Genomic DNA, 16,504 nt, shown 5'->3' with positions numbered 1-16,504 from the left:
AAGGTGGTTTTGCGTACTAAACCTGGTTTTCTTCCAAAAGTTGTTTCTAACAAAAACATTAACCAGGAGATAGTTGTGCCTTCTTTGTGTCCTAATCCAGTTTCAAAGAAGGAACGTTTGTTGCACAACTTGGATGTAGTTCGTGCTCTCAAATTTTACTTAGCAGCTACTAAGGATTTCAGACAAACTTTGTCTTTGTTTGTTGTTTATTCTGGTAAACGGAGAGGTCAAAAAGCAACTTCTACCTCTCTCTCCTTCTGGATTAAAAGCATTATCCGATTGGCTTATGAGACTGCCGGACGGCAGCCTCCTGAAAGAATCACAGCTCACTCCACTAGGGCTGTGGCTTCCACATGGGCCTTCAAGAACGAGGCTTCTGTTGATCAGATATGTAAGGCAGTGACTTGGTCTTCACTGCACACTTTTTCTAAATTTTACAAATTTGATACTTTTGCTTCTTCTGAGGCTATTTTTGGGAGAAAGGTTTTGCAAGCCATGGTGCCTTCCATTTAGGCGACCTGATTTGCTCCCTCCCTTCATCCGTGTCCTAAAGCTTTGGTATTGGTTCCCACAAGTAAGGATGACGCCGTGGACCGGACACACCTATGTTGGAGAAAACAGAATTTATGTTTACCTGATAAATTACTTTCTCCAACGGTGTGTCCGGTCCACGGCCCGCCCTGGTTTTTTTAATCAGGTCTGATAATTTATTTTCTTTAACTACAGTCACCACGGTAACATATGGTTTCTCCTATGCAAATATTCCTCCTTAACGTCGGTCGAATGACTGGGGTAGGCGGAGCCTAGGAGGGATCATGTGACCAGCTTTGCTGGGCTCTTTGCCATTTCCTGTTGGGGAGGAGAATATCCCACAAGTAAGGATGACGCCGTGGACCGGACACACCGTTGGAGAAAGTAATTTATCAGGTAAACATAAATTCTGTTATTTATAAAGTCAAATAATCTATAGTTCACCAAGTACTGCTTGTTCTAGCAAGAAGATAACAACAAGCTACTGTCATGTCTACTGCATTAAAATAAATTATCTGTGTTCCTTTGTTGCTTCTTATAAATGAGCTTTATGAAATATCATTGTTTATCATATATTTTGTGATTAGTGTGAAAGTAATATATCATTTTTGTGTGATAGTCAGTTTGATACAATGTTTGAACTTAAAAGTCTGAATTTACTGCCTTTTGAGAGAAAAGATAAGTCCTTGAAATTTACCAATATAAAGACCCTTTCCTTTGTGAAAAGCATTTCTTTATTATGTGTTTTTATAGTTATGACATCTAAGCCCACAATTAAATATAATTCTAACAAGTTCACAGAATTGCATCTTTGTGACAGGGAGTTCAATAACGAAGCTGCAAGAACTGGAAAACGCATGCTTGGACTTTGCATTCATGAAAACGAGATCCCATTTGAAAGCCCAGTCACAAAGGCATATTTCCTTTAAAAAAAACTGTTTGCGAAGGTGTTTCCTTTTATAAGCCCGGTCACAAAGGCATTCTTCCTTTAAAAGCCCAGTCGCGAAGGTGTTTCCTTTTATAAGCCCAGTCACAAAGCCGTGCTTCCTTTAAAAGCCCAGTCGCGAAGGCATGTTTCCATTAAAAGCCCAGTCGTGAAGGCATGTTTCCTTTAAAAGCCCAGTCGCGAAGGCGTGCTTTCTTTAAAAGCACAGTCGCAAAGGCGTGCTTTCTTTAAAAGCCCAGTTGCGAAGGTGTGCTTTCTTTAAAAGCCCAGTCACGAAGGCATGTTTCCTTTTAAAAGCCCAGTCACAAAGGTGTGCTTCCACTTAAAAGCTCAGTCACAACGGTGTGCTTCCTTTTAAAAGCCCAGTCACAAAGTTGTGTTTCCTTTTAAAAGCCCAGTCACAAAGTTGTGTTTCCTTTTAACCCCTTAACGACTGAGGACGTGCAGGGTACGTCCTCAGAAAAAAGGCAGTTAACGCCTGAGAACGTACCCTGCACGTCCTCAGTGTGGAAAGCAGCTGGAAGCGATCCTGATCGCTTCCAGCTGCTTTCCGGTTATTGCAGTGATGCCTCGATATGGAGGCATCCTGCAATAACCTTTGTAAGCCATCCGGTGCAGAGAGAGCCACTCTGTGGCCCTCTCTGCACCGGAGATCGGTGGCTTACTGCGTTGGTGGGTGGGAGCCGGACCGGGAGGCGGGTGGCGGCCATCGATGGCCCTGGTTATGTGAATGGGGGGCGGGATCGTGGGCGGGGGTGGTTGGGGGCGCGCACGGGCACGGGAGGGTGGGGGCGGGCGCGTGCACGGGGAGGGAGCGGGTGGGAACCGCTACACTACAGAAAATTTTGAAAATTAAAAATGTTGAAAGTAAAAAAAACAAAAAAAACAAACGATCAGCAAGGTGGTGGGGGTTTGTCTGTGTGGGGGTGGGGGAAGCTACACTACAGAAAAGAAAAACAAAACAAAAAAGCACTTTTTATTGCACTTTTTATTGCAAACTGGGTACTGGCAGACAGCTGCCAGTACCCAAGATGGCCCCCAATAAGGCAGAGGGGAGGGTTAGAGAGCAGTTTTGGGGGGGATCAGGGAGGTTGGGGGCTAAGGGGGGGATCCTACACAGTAGCATATGTACATATGCTAAAAAAAATTTTTTTATTTTTTTTAAAACCCCTTTTATTTTAGTACTGGCAGACTTTCTGCCAGTACTTAACATGGCGGGGACAATTGTGGGGGAGGGAAGGGAGCTGTTTGGGATGGATCAGGGGGTGGGATGTGTCAGATGGGAGGCTGATCTCTACACTAAAGCTAAAATTAACCCTGCAAGCTCCCTACAAACTCCCTAATTAACCCCTTCACTGCTAGCCATAATACATGTGTGAGGCGCAGCAGGATTTAGCGGCCTTCTAATTACCAGAAAGCAACGCCAAAGTCATATATGTCTGCTATTTCTGAACAAAGGGGATCCCAGACAAGCATTTACAACCATTTGTGCCATAATTGCACAAGCTGTTTGTAAATGATTTCAGTGAGAAACCTAAAATTGTGAAAAATTTTAAGTTTTTTTTAATTTGATCGCATTTGGCGGTGAAATGGTGGCATGAAATATACCAAAATGTGCCTAGATCAATACTTGGGGTTGTCTACTACACTACACTAAAGCTAAAATTAACCCTACAAGCTCCCTAAAAGCTCCCTAATTAACCCCTTAACTGCTGGGCATAATACACTTGTGGTGCGCAGTGGCATTTAGCGGCCTTCTAATTACCAAAAAGAAACGCCAAAGCCATATATGTCTGCTATTTCTGAACAAAGGGGATGCCAGAGAAGAATTTACAACCATTTATGCCATAATTGCACAAGTTGTTTGTAAATAATTTCAGTGAGAAACCGAAAGTTTGTGAAAAAATTTGTGAAAAAGTGAACGATTTTTTGGATTTGATCGCATTTGGCGGTGAAATGGTGGTATGAAATATACCAAAATTGGCCTAGATCAATACTTTGGGATGTCTACTAAAAAAAAATATATACATGTCAAGGGATATTCAGGGATTCCTGAAAGATATTAGTGTTCTAATGTAACTAGCGCTAATTTTGGAAAAAAATGGTTTGGAAATAGAAAAGTGCTACTTGTATTTATGGCCCTATAACTTGCAAAAAAAGCAAAGAACATGTAAACATTGGGTATTTCTAAACTCAGGACAAAATTTAGAAACTATTTAGCATGGGTGTTTTTTGGTGGTTTTAGATATGTAACAGATTTTGGGGGTCAAAGTTAGAAAAAGTGTGTTTTTTTCCATTTTTCCTCATATTTTATCATTTTTTTTATAGTAAATTATAAGATATGATGAAAATAATGGTATCTTTAGAAAGTCCATTTAATGGCGAGAAAAACGGTATATAATATGTGTGGCTACAGTAAATGAGTAAGAAGAAAATTACAGCTAAACACAAACACTGCAAAAATGTAAAAATAGCCTTGGTCCCAGACGGACAGAAAATGGAAAAGTGCTGTGGTCATTAAGGGGTTAAAAGCCCAGTCACAAAGGTATGATTCCTTTTAAAAGTCCAGTCACAAAGGTGTGTTCCCTTTTTAAGCCCAGTCACAAAGGCATGCTTCCTTTTAAAACCCCAGTCACAAAGGCATGCTTCCTTTTTAAAACCTGGTCGCGAAGGCGTGTTTCCTGTTAAAAGCCCAGTTGCAAAGGCTTTTCCTTTAAAAAGCCCAGTCACAAAGGCATGTAATCCTTTTAAAAGCCCAGTCACAAAGGCTTTTCCTTTAAAAAGCCCGGTCGTGAAGGGGTGCTGTTTCCTTTTAAAAGCCTGGTCACAAAGGCGCAGCCTCATTTGAACATTTTTGCAGATATAATTTCTTAGTAGAGCAGTTAACAAGTGTGAGAACTGTTAAAAGGTGACAGAAGTCTTGTAATAGAAATCTGTAGTCTTCTTTTTGATTTCAAATTTACATCACACCGGATTAAAAATCAATAAATGTAAATATTGAAAAAAAACAATACTTTAAAAATTATTAAAAGTGTCAATTTAGACATTGAGCAAAATTCCCAGCATGCCCATCTGGCCTATACCATTCAACTTGTTAAACAATTAATAAGGATGGATTTTGAATGCTATGGGGCATATGTATCAAGCTCCGAATAGAGATTGATGCCCCGTGTTTCTGGCGACCCTGCAGGCTCGCCAGAAACAGCAGTTATGAAGCAGCGGTCACAAAGACCGCTGCTCCATAACCTGTCCGCCTGCTCAGAGCAGGCGGACAGACATCGCCGGAAATCAACCCGACCGAGTACGATCGGTTTGATTGACACCCCCCCCTGCTGGCAGCCTATTGGCTGCGAGTCTGCAGGGGGCGGCATTGCACCAGCGGCTCTTGTGAGCTGCTGGTGCAATGCTGAATACGGCGAGCGTATTGCTCGCCGTATTCAGCGAGGTCTGTCGGACCTGATCCTCACTGTCGGATCAGGTCCGACAGACCTTAATAACTAGAGGCCTATAGGTTAATCTCACACGTGAAAATTAGCATTTTACTTACTAGCTGAGCAAAGGGGTTAATTCAAAAGAACTGTAACCTTAGGAGGTGTGAAAGGCGCATTCGTGTGACTTCCCAGTTCCTATCCTGATAACACGTTTCTGGAACTTTTCTGTTGCAAAACATATTCTCAGTTGTGGGCTTTAAGCGCCAAATCCATTTTGGTTTGTGATTACTTGAAAAACATACTGAACAGTTTGTCCAAAAGCAAAAAATCTTTATCGGAAGCAGATTTGCAATTGATTCTGACAACCCCTTTGTGTTTAACCCATTCAAAGGGTTTAAAACAGGGGTCAAGTCCTACAAAAAAAAGTGTGGGAACTCACCAAGACTTCCACCCCCAAACAATTAATATTGTTTTATACACACACACTGTATTTATATGTATATAATCTATACACTTTAGTTAATGAAAGCAAATTAAATCCAATGAAGGGTTGAATGGTTGCCTTTGGGCCTGAGACTTCTCCTCTGTCACAGAATCTCACCCACTTAAGGAGCAATTATGCTTGCATTTAGTGTATTGTAGGAAGTGTTATTGCCCATTACTAGAGGATCTCACTATCCCTCTAACCAGACTATGCTACAGCTCCTCCCACCAACAGAAACTGAAGTATTTCGGTTCTCTTTCCAGGGGGAACTTAGTTCCACCTGCAAAAATAGTGCAGGAACTCCGTTCCCATGTGTTCCTGCCCGACTTGACCCCTGGTTTAAACATATAGATAAAGTCAAATTACAAGTATAGAAAGATGGTTATTACTCACCATGTTTGTGCTTTTGTACCTACCTGCAGCTCTCATATTTTAATCCTTTATAAGTGCTGGTTAGTGAAGCTCTGTATCTCCACACTGGGCACTGCCATCTTAGAGTTTAAGTATTCTCTCACCCTGTGACAGTCACAGATCATTGCTATTATTGCACAATACAGAGCAGGAGCTGTTCATTCTTGCCGTGGCTACATTGTTCTATATTATTCCTGAGGCTTTTTTTTGTTAATGTAACTGTGTAAAAAAAAAAAAAGAAAAAATATAAAAGCTCCTGCTTTCAAATGTGCAAGCTAACACAAAGTGCAAGGTATAGCAGTAAAAACCAGTCACATGACTGATCTGTGAAAGCGCAACACTTCTATCACATGATGCAACAACACGTAGGTTAAAATAAGAGAACAGCTTTAAAGATAGCTGCAAGTACAAGAGGAAAATCACTAGTATGGTGAGTAGGAACCATGCTACAGTAATTGTACGCAGCAGTTTAATGTCCATTTAAATTCAGCTCAAGAGCAGCAATGCACTACTGGAACCTAAAAGAATACATCTCATGGGCCAATGAAAAGAGGCATCTGTGCATAGCCACCACAGCTAGCTTGCATTTCTGCTTCCGAACCTAGCTAGGTATGCTTTTCACCAAAGGATTCCAAGGGAACTAATCCAATTTGATTATAGAATTAAATTAAAAAGTCTCCGAAAATTACATGCTCTATCTGAATCATGAAATCTTAATTTTGACATTTATGTTCTTTTAAGGGGGTATCCAGTGGCGGTTCTAGAACCAGATATATGGAGGGCTAATTGGGCTAACATATAATATATAGAGCCCTTCACAGTTCAACGGGAGTGCTACACATACAATTGGAGGTGCATAGCACCCCATAGAACCACCACCGTCACATTCAAGTTGCAATGTCTTGCAAGCAGTTGACATGTCCATGTTAACCTCTCCTTTTATTATGCCTGACTTCCTTGGCTTTAACCTCTTACACCAGCAGATGTAATTGGACATTTGCTACTTTTAGATAACATTGGCACTTATATATTTTCCTGCAACAACACTCACATCAAATTCAACCTCCTCTTGCCCTAGCAGCTCACAGCTCATTAACCCCTTCCTCCCTTTAAGCAATGTACCCTCATATATAAAATGGATCTAATTATCTTTCCTCCCAGTAATTTATATACTACACCTCCTGTTATCTCCCTAACTGTTGAAAATTCTCCAATTAATTCACTGACCAAGCCTTGGCACCTTTGATCTTTGACTCTCGACTGTCCTTCAAATCTCACTTCCAGCAACTCACCCAATCTTGGGAACTTCATTTATGAAAAATGTGTCCAATCTTTGACAAAACTACTGTAAAAATAAATCCTCATGCACTATCTTATTATGTTCATTATTACAACATTCTGGTAGCACTTTCACCCCTCTCCTCTGCAATCTATCCTCAACTTTGTTTCACACCTCATTTTCTTCATTATTTGCTGCATTCGCTTCGTCTCTCCTCTAGAATTACTTTTAAATTGCTTGTAATAATCTTTAAATAATTCAACAATGAAACCCCTACATTTCACATCTCATTTCTAAATATGCTCCCGGTCTACAGTTCTGCTCCTTTGCTGATGATCACCTTGTTTCTCCTCATCTAGACTGTTGTTACTCTTGTAGCCTACAACTTTGCAACCACTCATGCCTGTAAGTTTTTCTTTTATGCTTAATCAGTCTCTCTCTAAACCAAAAACATTCTTTTTCTTGACATAGAAAATTAGTCTTTCAAGAACTTACACAATTACCTGTGTTTTTTTCAACACCCCCCCCCCTCTTATTGAAACTAAAGATGCCTCCTGTTTTCAGATCATTTTTTGGACCTCCTCAGTTTTGTGCTGGTAAACATTTAGGGCCAGATTACGAGTGGAGCGCTATTTAGCACTTTCGCTAGATCGCTAGTTGAGATAGAAGTAAACTTTTTGCCCGCGTTGGGTTGCATTTGTGTTACAAGTTGAAAGTAATATGTTATCATGCTCACCCGCCTCCCTCCTAACCCTTCCACACCACCAACGATCGGCACCACCGCTACCCGATGCAGAGAGGGACACTCGTGGGGCATGCAGAAATAGTGCAATCTCACTATTGTTAGCGAGATCGTGGCAGAGAGAGGCCCAGGACGGCGCTGATAGTTAAAGGGACACTGAACCCAAATTTTTTCTTTTGTGATTCAGATAGAGCATGATATTTTAAGCAACTTTCTAATTTACTCCTTTTATCAAATTTTCTTTATTCTCTTGGTATCTTTATTTGAAATGCAAGAATGTAAGTTTAGATGCCGGACCATTTTTGGTGAACAACCTGGGTTGTCCTTGCTGATTGGTGGATAAATTCATCCACTAATAAAAAATTGCTGCCCAGAGTTGGGTTCAGTGTCCCTTTAAGGTGTTAAAAAAAAAACAGAAATGCAAGCTTAGGAGCCTGAACCATTTTTGGTTTAGAACCCTGGGTAGCGCTTGCTGATTGGTGGCTAATTCTGCTTTTTCAAATAAAGATACCAAGAGAACGAAGAAAAATTGAAAATAGGAGTAAAAAGTTAGAAAGTTGCTTAAAATTGCTGAATTATGAAAGAAAACATTTGTGTTCAGTATCCCTTTAAGTAGTTTGGATGCTAAAGTAGTTAGTAGTATGTATTCATCTAAGGTACCATAGTGGGTATTGGTTCTCACAATAGTCCTGTTTCTCATTTGTCTGCACCTTTCTTTCATTATAAGAAAGATGTGGGAACAGATACAGACCACAGTAACAAGAGCTATATTTATATTGGTAGTTCTATTTCTAAATGGGTGAAACCAGCTTCATAGTAGTATGTCCATAATCAAGGCAATTGCTCAAACATTGTACAGGCCTGGAAGATAGTGCACCTTGTCACTTTAGCTGTGTTAACCTGGATAGTTATGAGATACACATGCTGCAGGGTGTGCAGGGAGGAACAGAAATAGTGCTGTCCAGCAGCACTATTCATGTGCTATCCAGATGGCACAATACATGTTCCTCCCTGCACACCCTAAAACATGTACAACTTATAGTTGTCCATGTAAACATGGCAGGAGTTGCAACCTTAGCACACCTAGTGGACTCACATACCCTGGAAACCAGAGCAAAATCTTATAACAGAGAAATCACATGACTCACATGAAATGAGTACTAAATGTATTATGAATTGATGGTTCTATGTTAAACGCAGGTTTTCAAAAGTTTTTGGCTTATGCGCATCAATACAAAATGGAAGGTTTTAATGCTTTACATGTGCATTATTGTTTTTATTCTATGAGGGGTGAGCAAAGCAGATCTTTGTTTTGCAGGAATACCAAATGTGAGGAGCTTTGGCAAGGTCTAAATTAAGCCACAATATATTTCCACTATGTAGAAAGTAATATGATACAGTTTCTTGCAACCTGTCAGTATTTAAACCTTTTGATATCTTTGTAAGATCACTTCACTTACTTTTGTTTGGTTCCTTTTATGTGTGTGCCATTATTCATTAAGAGGTTGACATTTAGTCAGACTTACACTTGCTGTTGGCATACCATGCAAATGATCATTTACTTGCTTGTTTTTTTTTTCCAAAGGGACCTTTTCTAAGTATATCTGTCTGCTTAAAGGGACAGGAAAGTCAAAATTAAACTAGCATGAATCAGATAGAGCATGTGATTTTAAGACCCTTTTAAATTCACTTTTATTTTCAAATGTGCTTTGTTTTCTTGGTAACCTTGTTGAAAAAGAATACACACATATCCAACACTAGTGGGAGCTAGCTGCTGATTGGTGCCTGCACACATTTGTTTCTGGTGATTGGCTAACTAGATGTGTTCAAGTATTTGCCAGTAGTGCAATGCTGTCACTTCAGCAAAGGATAACAAGAGAATGAAGCATATTTGATAATAAAAGTAAATTGGAAAGTTGTTTCAAATTGTAGTTTCTATCCAAATCATGAAATACAATTATCCTGTCCTGTCCCTTTAACCTCCTGTTCTTTACTTGAGGACCTTAAAACATTTTGGGGTGGGTGATGGGGTATGAAGTGGTCGCTGATTAATTTCTGAATTATGTAGGCAACATTATGTGCATAGGTCCTAGATGCAGGGATATTGATGAGCAGGCTGGTGGATAGCAGGGGCGTAATTACTGGGGATGCAGAGGTCGCAATGCAAGGGGGGACAGCTGCCTTCAGCTCATTGGTGGCTTTGGCATGCACATTGGCTCCTGATTGCATGTGTAGTCTTTGCAAAGGCTAAACATTGGTTGACTGCCTTCTCAGGATTTCCCATTAACTCTCTACACTCTGACATCACTGAGGGAAGCAGCCACAATCCATTGTGTCAATAGAGAGAACTTAACCCTGTGAAAGACACAAGGCTTCAATACTAGTGAGTTTTAAAATTGTAAAGTGTTAAAAAGTTGTTACTAATTTGTTACTAACATTTACAAGAGTTACCTACTTGATGATGCTTTGGTATTATAGAACTTTGGTATTATAGAACTTTGGTATTATAGAACTTATTATCTATTTACTCTTGATATATCTCTATATCTATGTCATCTATACCTATATATCTAAAAAGTAAATAGATAATAGGGATTGTTGGTCTGCTTATGAGGGTATTGTGTAAAATCTAACTTCAGCAGCCATATGTGAGTATATATATATATATATATATATATATATATATATATATATATATATATATATATATATATATATATATATATATATATATATATATATAAAAACAAAGAACAGACCTCACTCCTGACTTTTAGATTTCGACCCTGGGTGCACCAAAAATATACATAAAGAAGCAGGAAAAAAAAAGAGTACTCCACAGGACTTTTAACTTGCAAAACACACTTTATAGTGAACGTTTTTACCTACTACACATACTAGTCTGAGGACGAACACTGTGTCCGTAAACGTTCACTATAAAGTGTGTTTTGCAAGTTAAAAATCCAGTGAAGTGCTCTTTTTTCTGCTTCTTTATATATATGTGTGTGTGAACTGTATATGTATGTATATATATATATATATATATATATATATATATATATATATATATATATATATATTTATATAGATGTATACATGTATATATACAGTGGATATAAAAAGTCTACACACCCCTGTTAAAATGTCAGGTTTCTGTGATGTAAAAAAATGAGACAAAGATAAATCATTTCAGATTTTCCACCTTTAATGTGACCTATAAACTGTACAACTCAATTGAAAAACAAACTGAAATCTTTTAGGTAGAGGGAAGAAAAAATATAAAAATAAAATAATATTGTTGCATAAGTGTGCACACCCTTAAACTAATACTTTGTTGAAGCACCTTTTGATTTTATTAAAGCACTCAGTCTTTTTGGGTATGAGTCTATCAGCATGGCACATTTTTTTTTTTTTTTTTTTTTTTTTTTTTTCAAACAAAACCAATTTAATGGAACGTTTTCGGGGTTCACAACCCCTTCATCAGCATACAGAACAAACAAAATACAACTCATTTATAGTGTTACATACAAATTAAATCACACCAACCTTAGTGTCTCTCCAAAAAAGTGCGCCAATATTTCGAGCTTGGAACGCATCTTGCGTTCCACAGTGCTGTCCGAAACCGGAAGTTTCATTACCTCACTTCCGGTTTATGGTTCCAATATACAATCGTGAACTTAATCATAAAGTTGTGCAATCTACATGTCTAAACATTCTTGAGTGACAAAGTAATATAGAGAACTTCATATAGACAAACATGTGGAGCATCGTCACAAATGCCCAAAATTGCGACAAACACCAGAAAGTGCCAGTGCATCAAGCCGGCACGGCGACAGCAACCACAGCAATCGCACACAATGCAAATCACCCATGTCACAATTCGAAAACATGTATCTGTGGAACACGCCGAATGTATCCATCATTTGTTATTACAGATACATAGATGATATTTTCTTGGTGTGGCGAGGGGGCCTGGAGGAACTCCACAAATGGTTTGACGTGTATAACAACACTACCAATAATGTCAAGTTTAAGATGACAGTGGATTTTCAATCCATTCATTTCTTGGACTTGACAGTTTTCAAGGATTCCTATAATCTAGGAACCACATTATACCATAAACCCACTGACCGCAACTCTATATTAAGGGCAGATAGTTGCCATCCCCCAGCCCTACTAAAAGGCATAGTAAAATCACAATGCATAAGAACAATGCGCAATAATTCTAATGCCGAAACTGGGGTCTCCCAATTGCAAGGAGTGGGTGAGAGGTTCCAGAACAGGGGATACAAGATCCCGGTAATACAGGATGCCATGGAATCCGCTTCAACATTAACACAGACGGATTTGATTCTACCTAAACCCAAAAGGGACACAAGTGATAAGCTCATTATGTCCACCACTTTCACTCCAGCGACAAAAAACGTGGGCCAGATCCTTCGCCAGCACTGGCCAATTATGTCTTCAGACCCTAAGCTCACATTTACTCATAATTTACAACCTATGGTTGGGTTCAAGAGGGGGACTAATCTTAAGGATCTATTGGTGAAAATGGACCCCAAGCAGTGTTATCTGACCGGGAACAAAAGGAATATCAAGGGATCCTATCGCTGCTTGGGCTGCACAACATGTAATGGCCTAGTGGGTACCAAAGTATTCCATCATCCACACACAAATCGAACATTTTCTATCAGGCACTCTATTACGTGTACTACCACTCACGTAATATATTTATTATTTTGTCCATGTTCCTGTTTCTATATAGGGAAAACATCTGGCACACTCCGTGAGCGTATGGCCAATCATCGCCACGCCATAAGGACTGCACTTAAACAAGGTGATTCTGAGCAGCCAGTGGCGTGACATTGCGCCAAAAAGGGACATTCAGTGTCTTCCATCCGCTACATTCTAATTGATCACATACCCCCATTGGATCGGGGGGGGGTGACCGGAACAAGCAACTTCTGAAACGCGAGGTCCAGTGGATGTTCAGACTGGGCATGATACAACCAGGCGGCTTGAATACCATGCCGGACTTTAAGAGCATTATGTGATCAACAATTGGGGTGCTACATACTTGGGGTATGTCAGGTGGACATTGTGGCTCCGTTTTGGTACACATTCCATTTGCCCCTATTTGTAGGGGGAAGTGTTGTGCACCTAACGGCACGGAGCAGGGGGGACATCTGTCTCCATCTTCTCCGTGGCAGCCTGGTCTGCCCTGTGCAATTACCCACTGTTCAAACACGCACCACCAGTCCTAAAGCGGATATGAATACTACTATACCCACTTGGAGAAATCTCTGATGTGGGGACTGTTTATATGAGCTACATATCCTTATTATCATTATCTTTTCTGTCTTGTGATATAGGTTGCTTTGCAGTCATGTTTGAGGCTATAATTCCAAAATAAGGTTTCCACCCTTATATTTTTTCCTAGCCACTACATATAATCATCTGCATCTATATTTGGGCTGATGTATGCTATAATCGCCCGATGGCCAAATTTACTTTATATGAACATGATGTGATGCCCCAGCGGTATAGCTGATTATTTGTACATCACTACAATATCCCACATATTCCTTTCATTACATATTGCTCTCACTTTATGCATCTATCTGTTCGCATATCGATTGGAGCAACAGTGATGCCAACTGTCTGTGGGTCCAAGTTTACTATATGTCATATTGATGATACACTTTAACTTTTTCCATCCATATTTGCAGCATTTCACTTGTTTCTTATTTAGAAAATGTCATTCCAACCACACGTACTGATATATGGTCCAATTATTATTTTAATCATTATTATTATTTTTACGGAAACAAGCATATTCAGCATGAATTCATGCTGTTTTGCACACTAAGAAAATCGTTGTTTTGTCCAGTTGGTATTCTGTTTTAGACTTAACACAGGTAATGGCACTTTTGGGTAACCTACATTGCACACGACCACCACGGCCACCGCCACCACGCCAACCCGATGCACCAACACCCTCCAACATGCATCACAACCCTAGGCATCTGGCATCTGTGACAATGCTCCACACGCTTTTTTTTTTTTTTTTTTTTTTTAAATAGTTTTTTTATTGAGGTTGAAAATCACATTGACAACAGTCTCATCAACAGAATACATTATACAGCTTATATTATACTGGCATGACATTACATAATGGGCACCTCATTTTTTTTAAATCATGTAGGTTTTGCGAGTTCCTCAGACAGGCAGGTCCAGTCATGGGACCGAAAGCTAAACAAACAATTGAGGATATGGCTACGTAGATAACAGTAAAGATTGCAATTTCAACTTATGTGGGATAAATACATAATATGTAGTACATATATAATTTCAATATAGTAAAGCATAATAAAAACATCAAGGTAGCTCTATAGAGATCATCAATTGAAAAGACATGGAGTATAGCCTCTCTCACTTAATATTATAATCTAATAACCATTAACATTGAGCCTCTATTAGAACATAGGCAATCTCAAACCATTATCTTAAGGAAACTTCAGAAAACAGGAAATCACTATAACATCAATAATCCTGTGTTGAACCCCTGAGAGCCATTCTATCATGATGTAGGGGAAAAGAAAACTAGGTCATGGCTCTGCAGGTAGGGCAGAGACTACCAAACTCTGCCAAAAGGGTGCAGAGAGAAGGGAAATCATCTCCAACCGCACAGAAATAATGAGGGGGGGGGGGAAGAGGGAAGGAAGGAAGGGAAAGGGAGGGGGAAGGGGAAGGGGAGGGGGAGGGGAAGGGGAAGGAGGAGGGAAAGAGGAGGGAAGGAGGAGGGGAAGGGGAAGGGAAGGAGAAAGAGGGGGAGAATGAGGGGAGGAGGGAAGGAGGAGGAGGGGGGGAAGAGGAGGAGGTAGGAGGAGAGAGGAGGAGGTGAGGGGGGGGAAGGGGGAAGGAGGAGAGGGGAGGGGGGGGGGGAGGAGGAGGGGGAAGGGAGGAGGAAGGGAGGGGGAAAGAAGGGGAAGGAGGAGTGAAGGGGGGGAGAAGGGGGGAGAAGGAGGGGAAGGGAGGAGGGGGAAGAGGGAGGGGAGGGAAAGGGGGGGGAAGGGGAGGGAAAGGGAGAGGGAAAGGGGAAGGGAAAGGGGAAGGGAAAGGGGAGGGGAAAGGGGGAGGGGGGGGGGGGAGGGGGGAAGGAGGGGGGGAGGGGGGGGCGGAGGGAAAGCCAAAAATGGCAGATATAACTATTGTTAACTTACATTCATAACATTGGGCCTAGAGATTTTTACAGAGTGATTTAACACTATAACTGTCTGAATAAGAAAAAAGCATACATTACCAGTGACCTAGTCAAAAGGTTATGGGTTAATTTCAAGATATAATCTTAAATCTCTACTGGGGCACTACTAGTTATAAGTTACCCAACTACTTAGGGGAAGATACGATATATAATGAACCCCAGGGAGTTTGAATCTAACCCTTCCTATAGTGCGTTTACTTTATGTTTAACTCCCATTAATCCAAGATGCTAATACAAGTGCATATACTGTTACATAGAATTTTCTGTCGGGCTTATAGTTTAAGACATTCAGCTAAATGGCAAAGCTTGTAAAGGGGTGTAAGAAGTGTGGGATCTGTATAGTTTCAGAGCCTGCATTTTCATAGATGCAGGATCACCTCACCTATTGGGGCTAACATTATAACTTATATCGCAAACAATTCGCAAATTCACTCATATATGGGGCCTTACTAAGCAGTACTCAGGCTATATAAGTGTTAGGAAAACTTGGGTATTTTTCAGCATTAAACACGCAATAAATATATCTAGGAGATATATAGTGAGATGTGCAGGGCATACTTTAAGAGATTCCAAATGCGGTGTTCCAAGCCCTAGGACTGTTTATAATAGAATAGCAAACCCCATAGTAGGGTTGATTAGTTACGCTTACCGAAGATGCAGCTGCTTGCACGAGTTAATAAAATCTATAAGCATTACAGTGTGACCGTAGTGCATTAATACTGCTTAATAAACATAATATAATTCTATCATTTCACTACAGTTAAGCGGCTATGGAAATATGTTAAGTGCTAATTGCAGAATTGTGAGGATGGCTCTATCTGAAATGTATTCTCATAAGATCACCAGAGACATAGGAAAGCAAATATGAGAGAAATACACCATACATCGTGTTAGGTAATAAATGAGAAACAGGATATTGCTGGCCATCTTAATATGAGTTCAGAAAGCGATACAAACTTAGGTTTAATGCAGTCTTGTAGTTTCCAGCGGACGCCTTCAAAATAGCAGGGCTCAGACTTATGCAATAACAATAGGTTCAGTAAGGGGTCTCCTAGGGCTAATCACAGGCAATATTGCCATCATGAAGGCAAGAGGAGTAATCCAATCACCCGGGGAGTTTATAGTATGTTAAGAGTCTCAAAAAAACTGTCCAGGATACTTCTAGATTTTGTTTAAGGAATCCGTCTAGCCCGTCTGCATGCGGGCAAATCCATCGGCCCACAAACAGAGCCAAACAACCCGGGTTATCCCAAGGAGGGTAATAGCACACAACCCATTGCTCTTGAAGGCTCGTGCGATACTTCCAGTAGTATCGGCGCGGCAGAACCGCAAAGCTGTTAAACAGACTGGAGCGAGCACTTTAAGCTGTAAGCCCTACCGTTGTTGTGTAAGGCCTGCCCCCAGATACAAGCGGTC

The 16,504-nt window shown here is 40.3% G+C and overlaps 1 protein-coding gene across 10 annotated transcripts in view; it reads left to right on the top strand.

Annotated features, from left to right (window-relative positions):
* Positions 1-16,504, top strand: part of NLGN2 (neuroligin 2) — a 177,144-nt gene that overhangs the window by 74,223 nt on the left and 86,417 nt on the right. The window contains exon 2 of one of the 10 annotated variants that reach the window (XM_053718397.1): positions 16,094-16,122. The exons of the other annotated variants lie outside the window; for them this stretch is intronic. Within the exon in view, the coding sequence (XP_053574372.1) occupies positions 16,094-16,122 (29 nt within the window). The remainder of the gene's footprint in view (positions 1-16,093; positions 16,123-16,504) is intronic. 10 annotated transcript variants of the gene reach the window in all.

This window comes from Bombina bombina, chromosome 6 (assembly GCF_027579735.1).
Source record: "Bombina bombina isolate aBomBom1 chromosome 6, aBomBom1.pri, whole genome shotgun sequence".
NCBI lineage: Eukaryota > Metazoa > Chordata > Amphibia > Anura > Bombinatoridae > Bombina > Bombina bombina.
The sequence above is the reverse complement of the archived record's forward strand: the minus strand, read 5'-3'. Positions and strand labels throughout refer to the sequence as shown.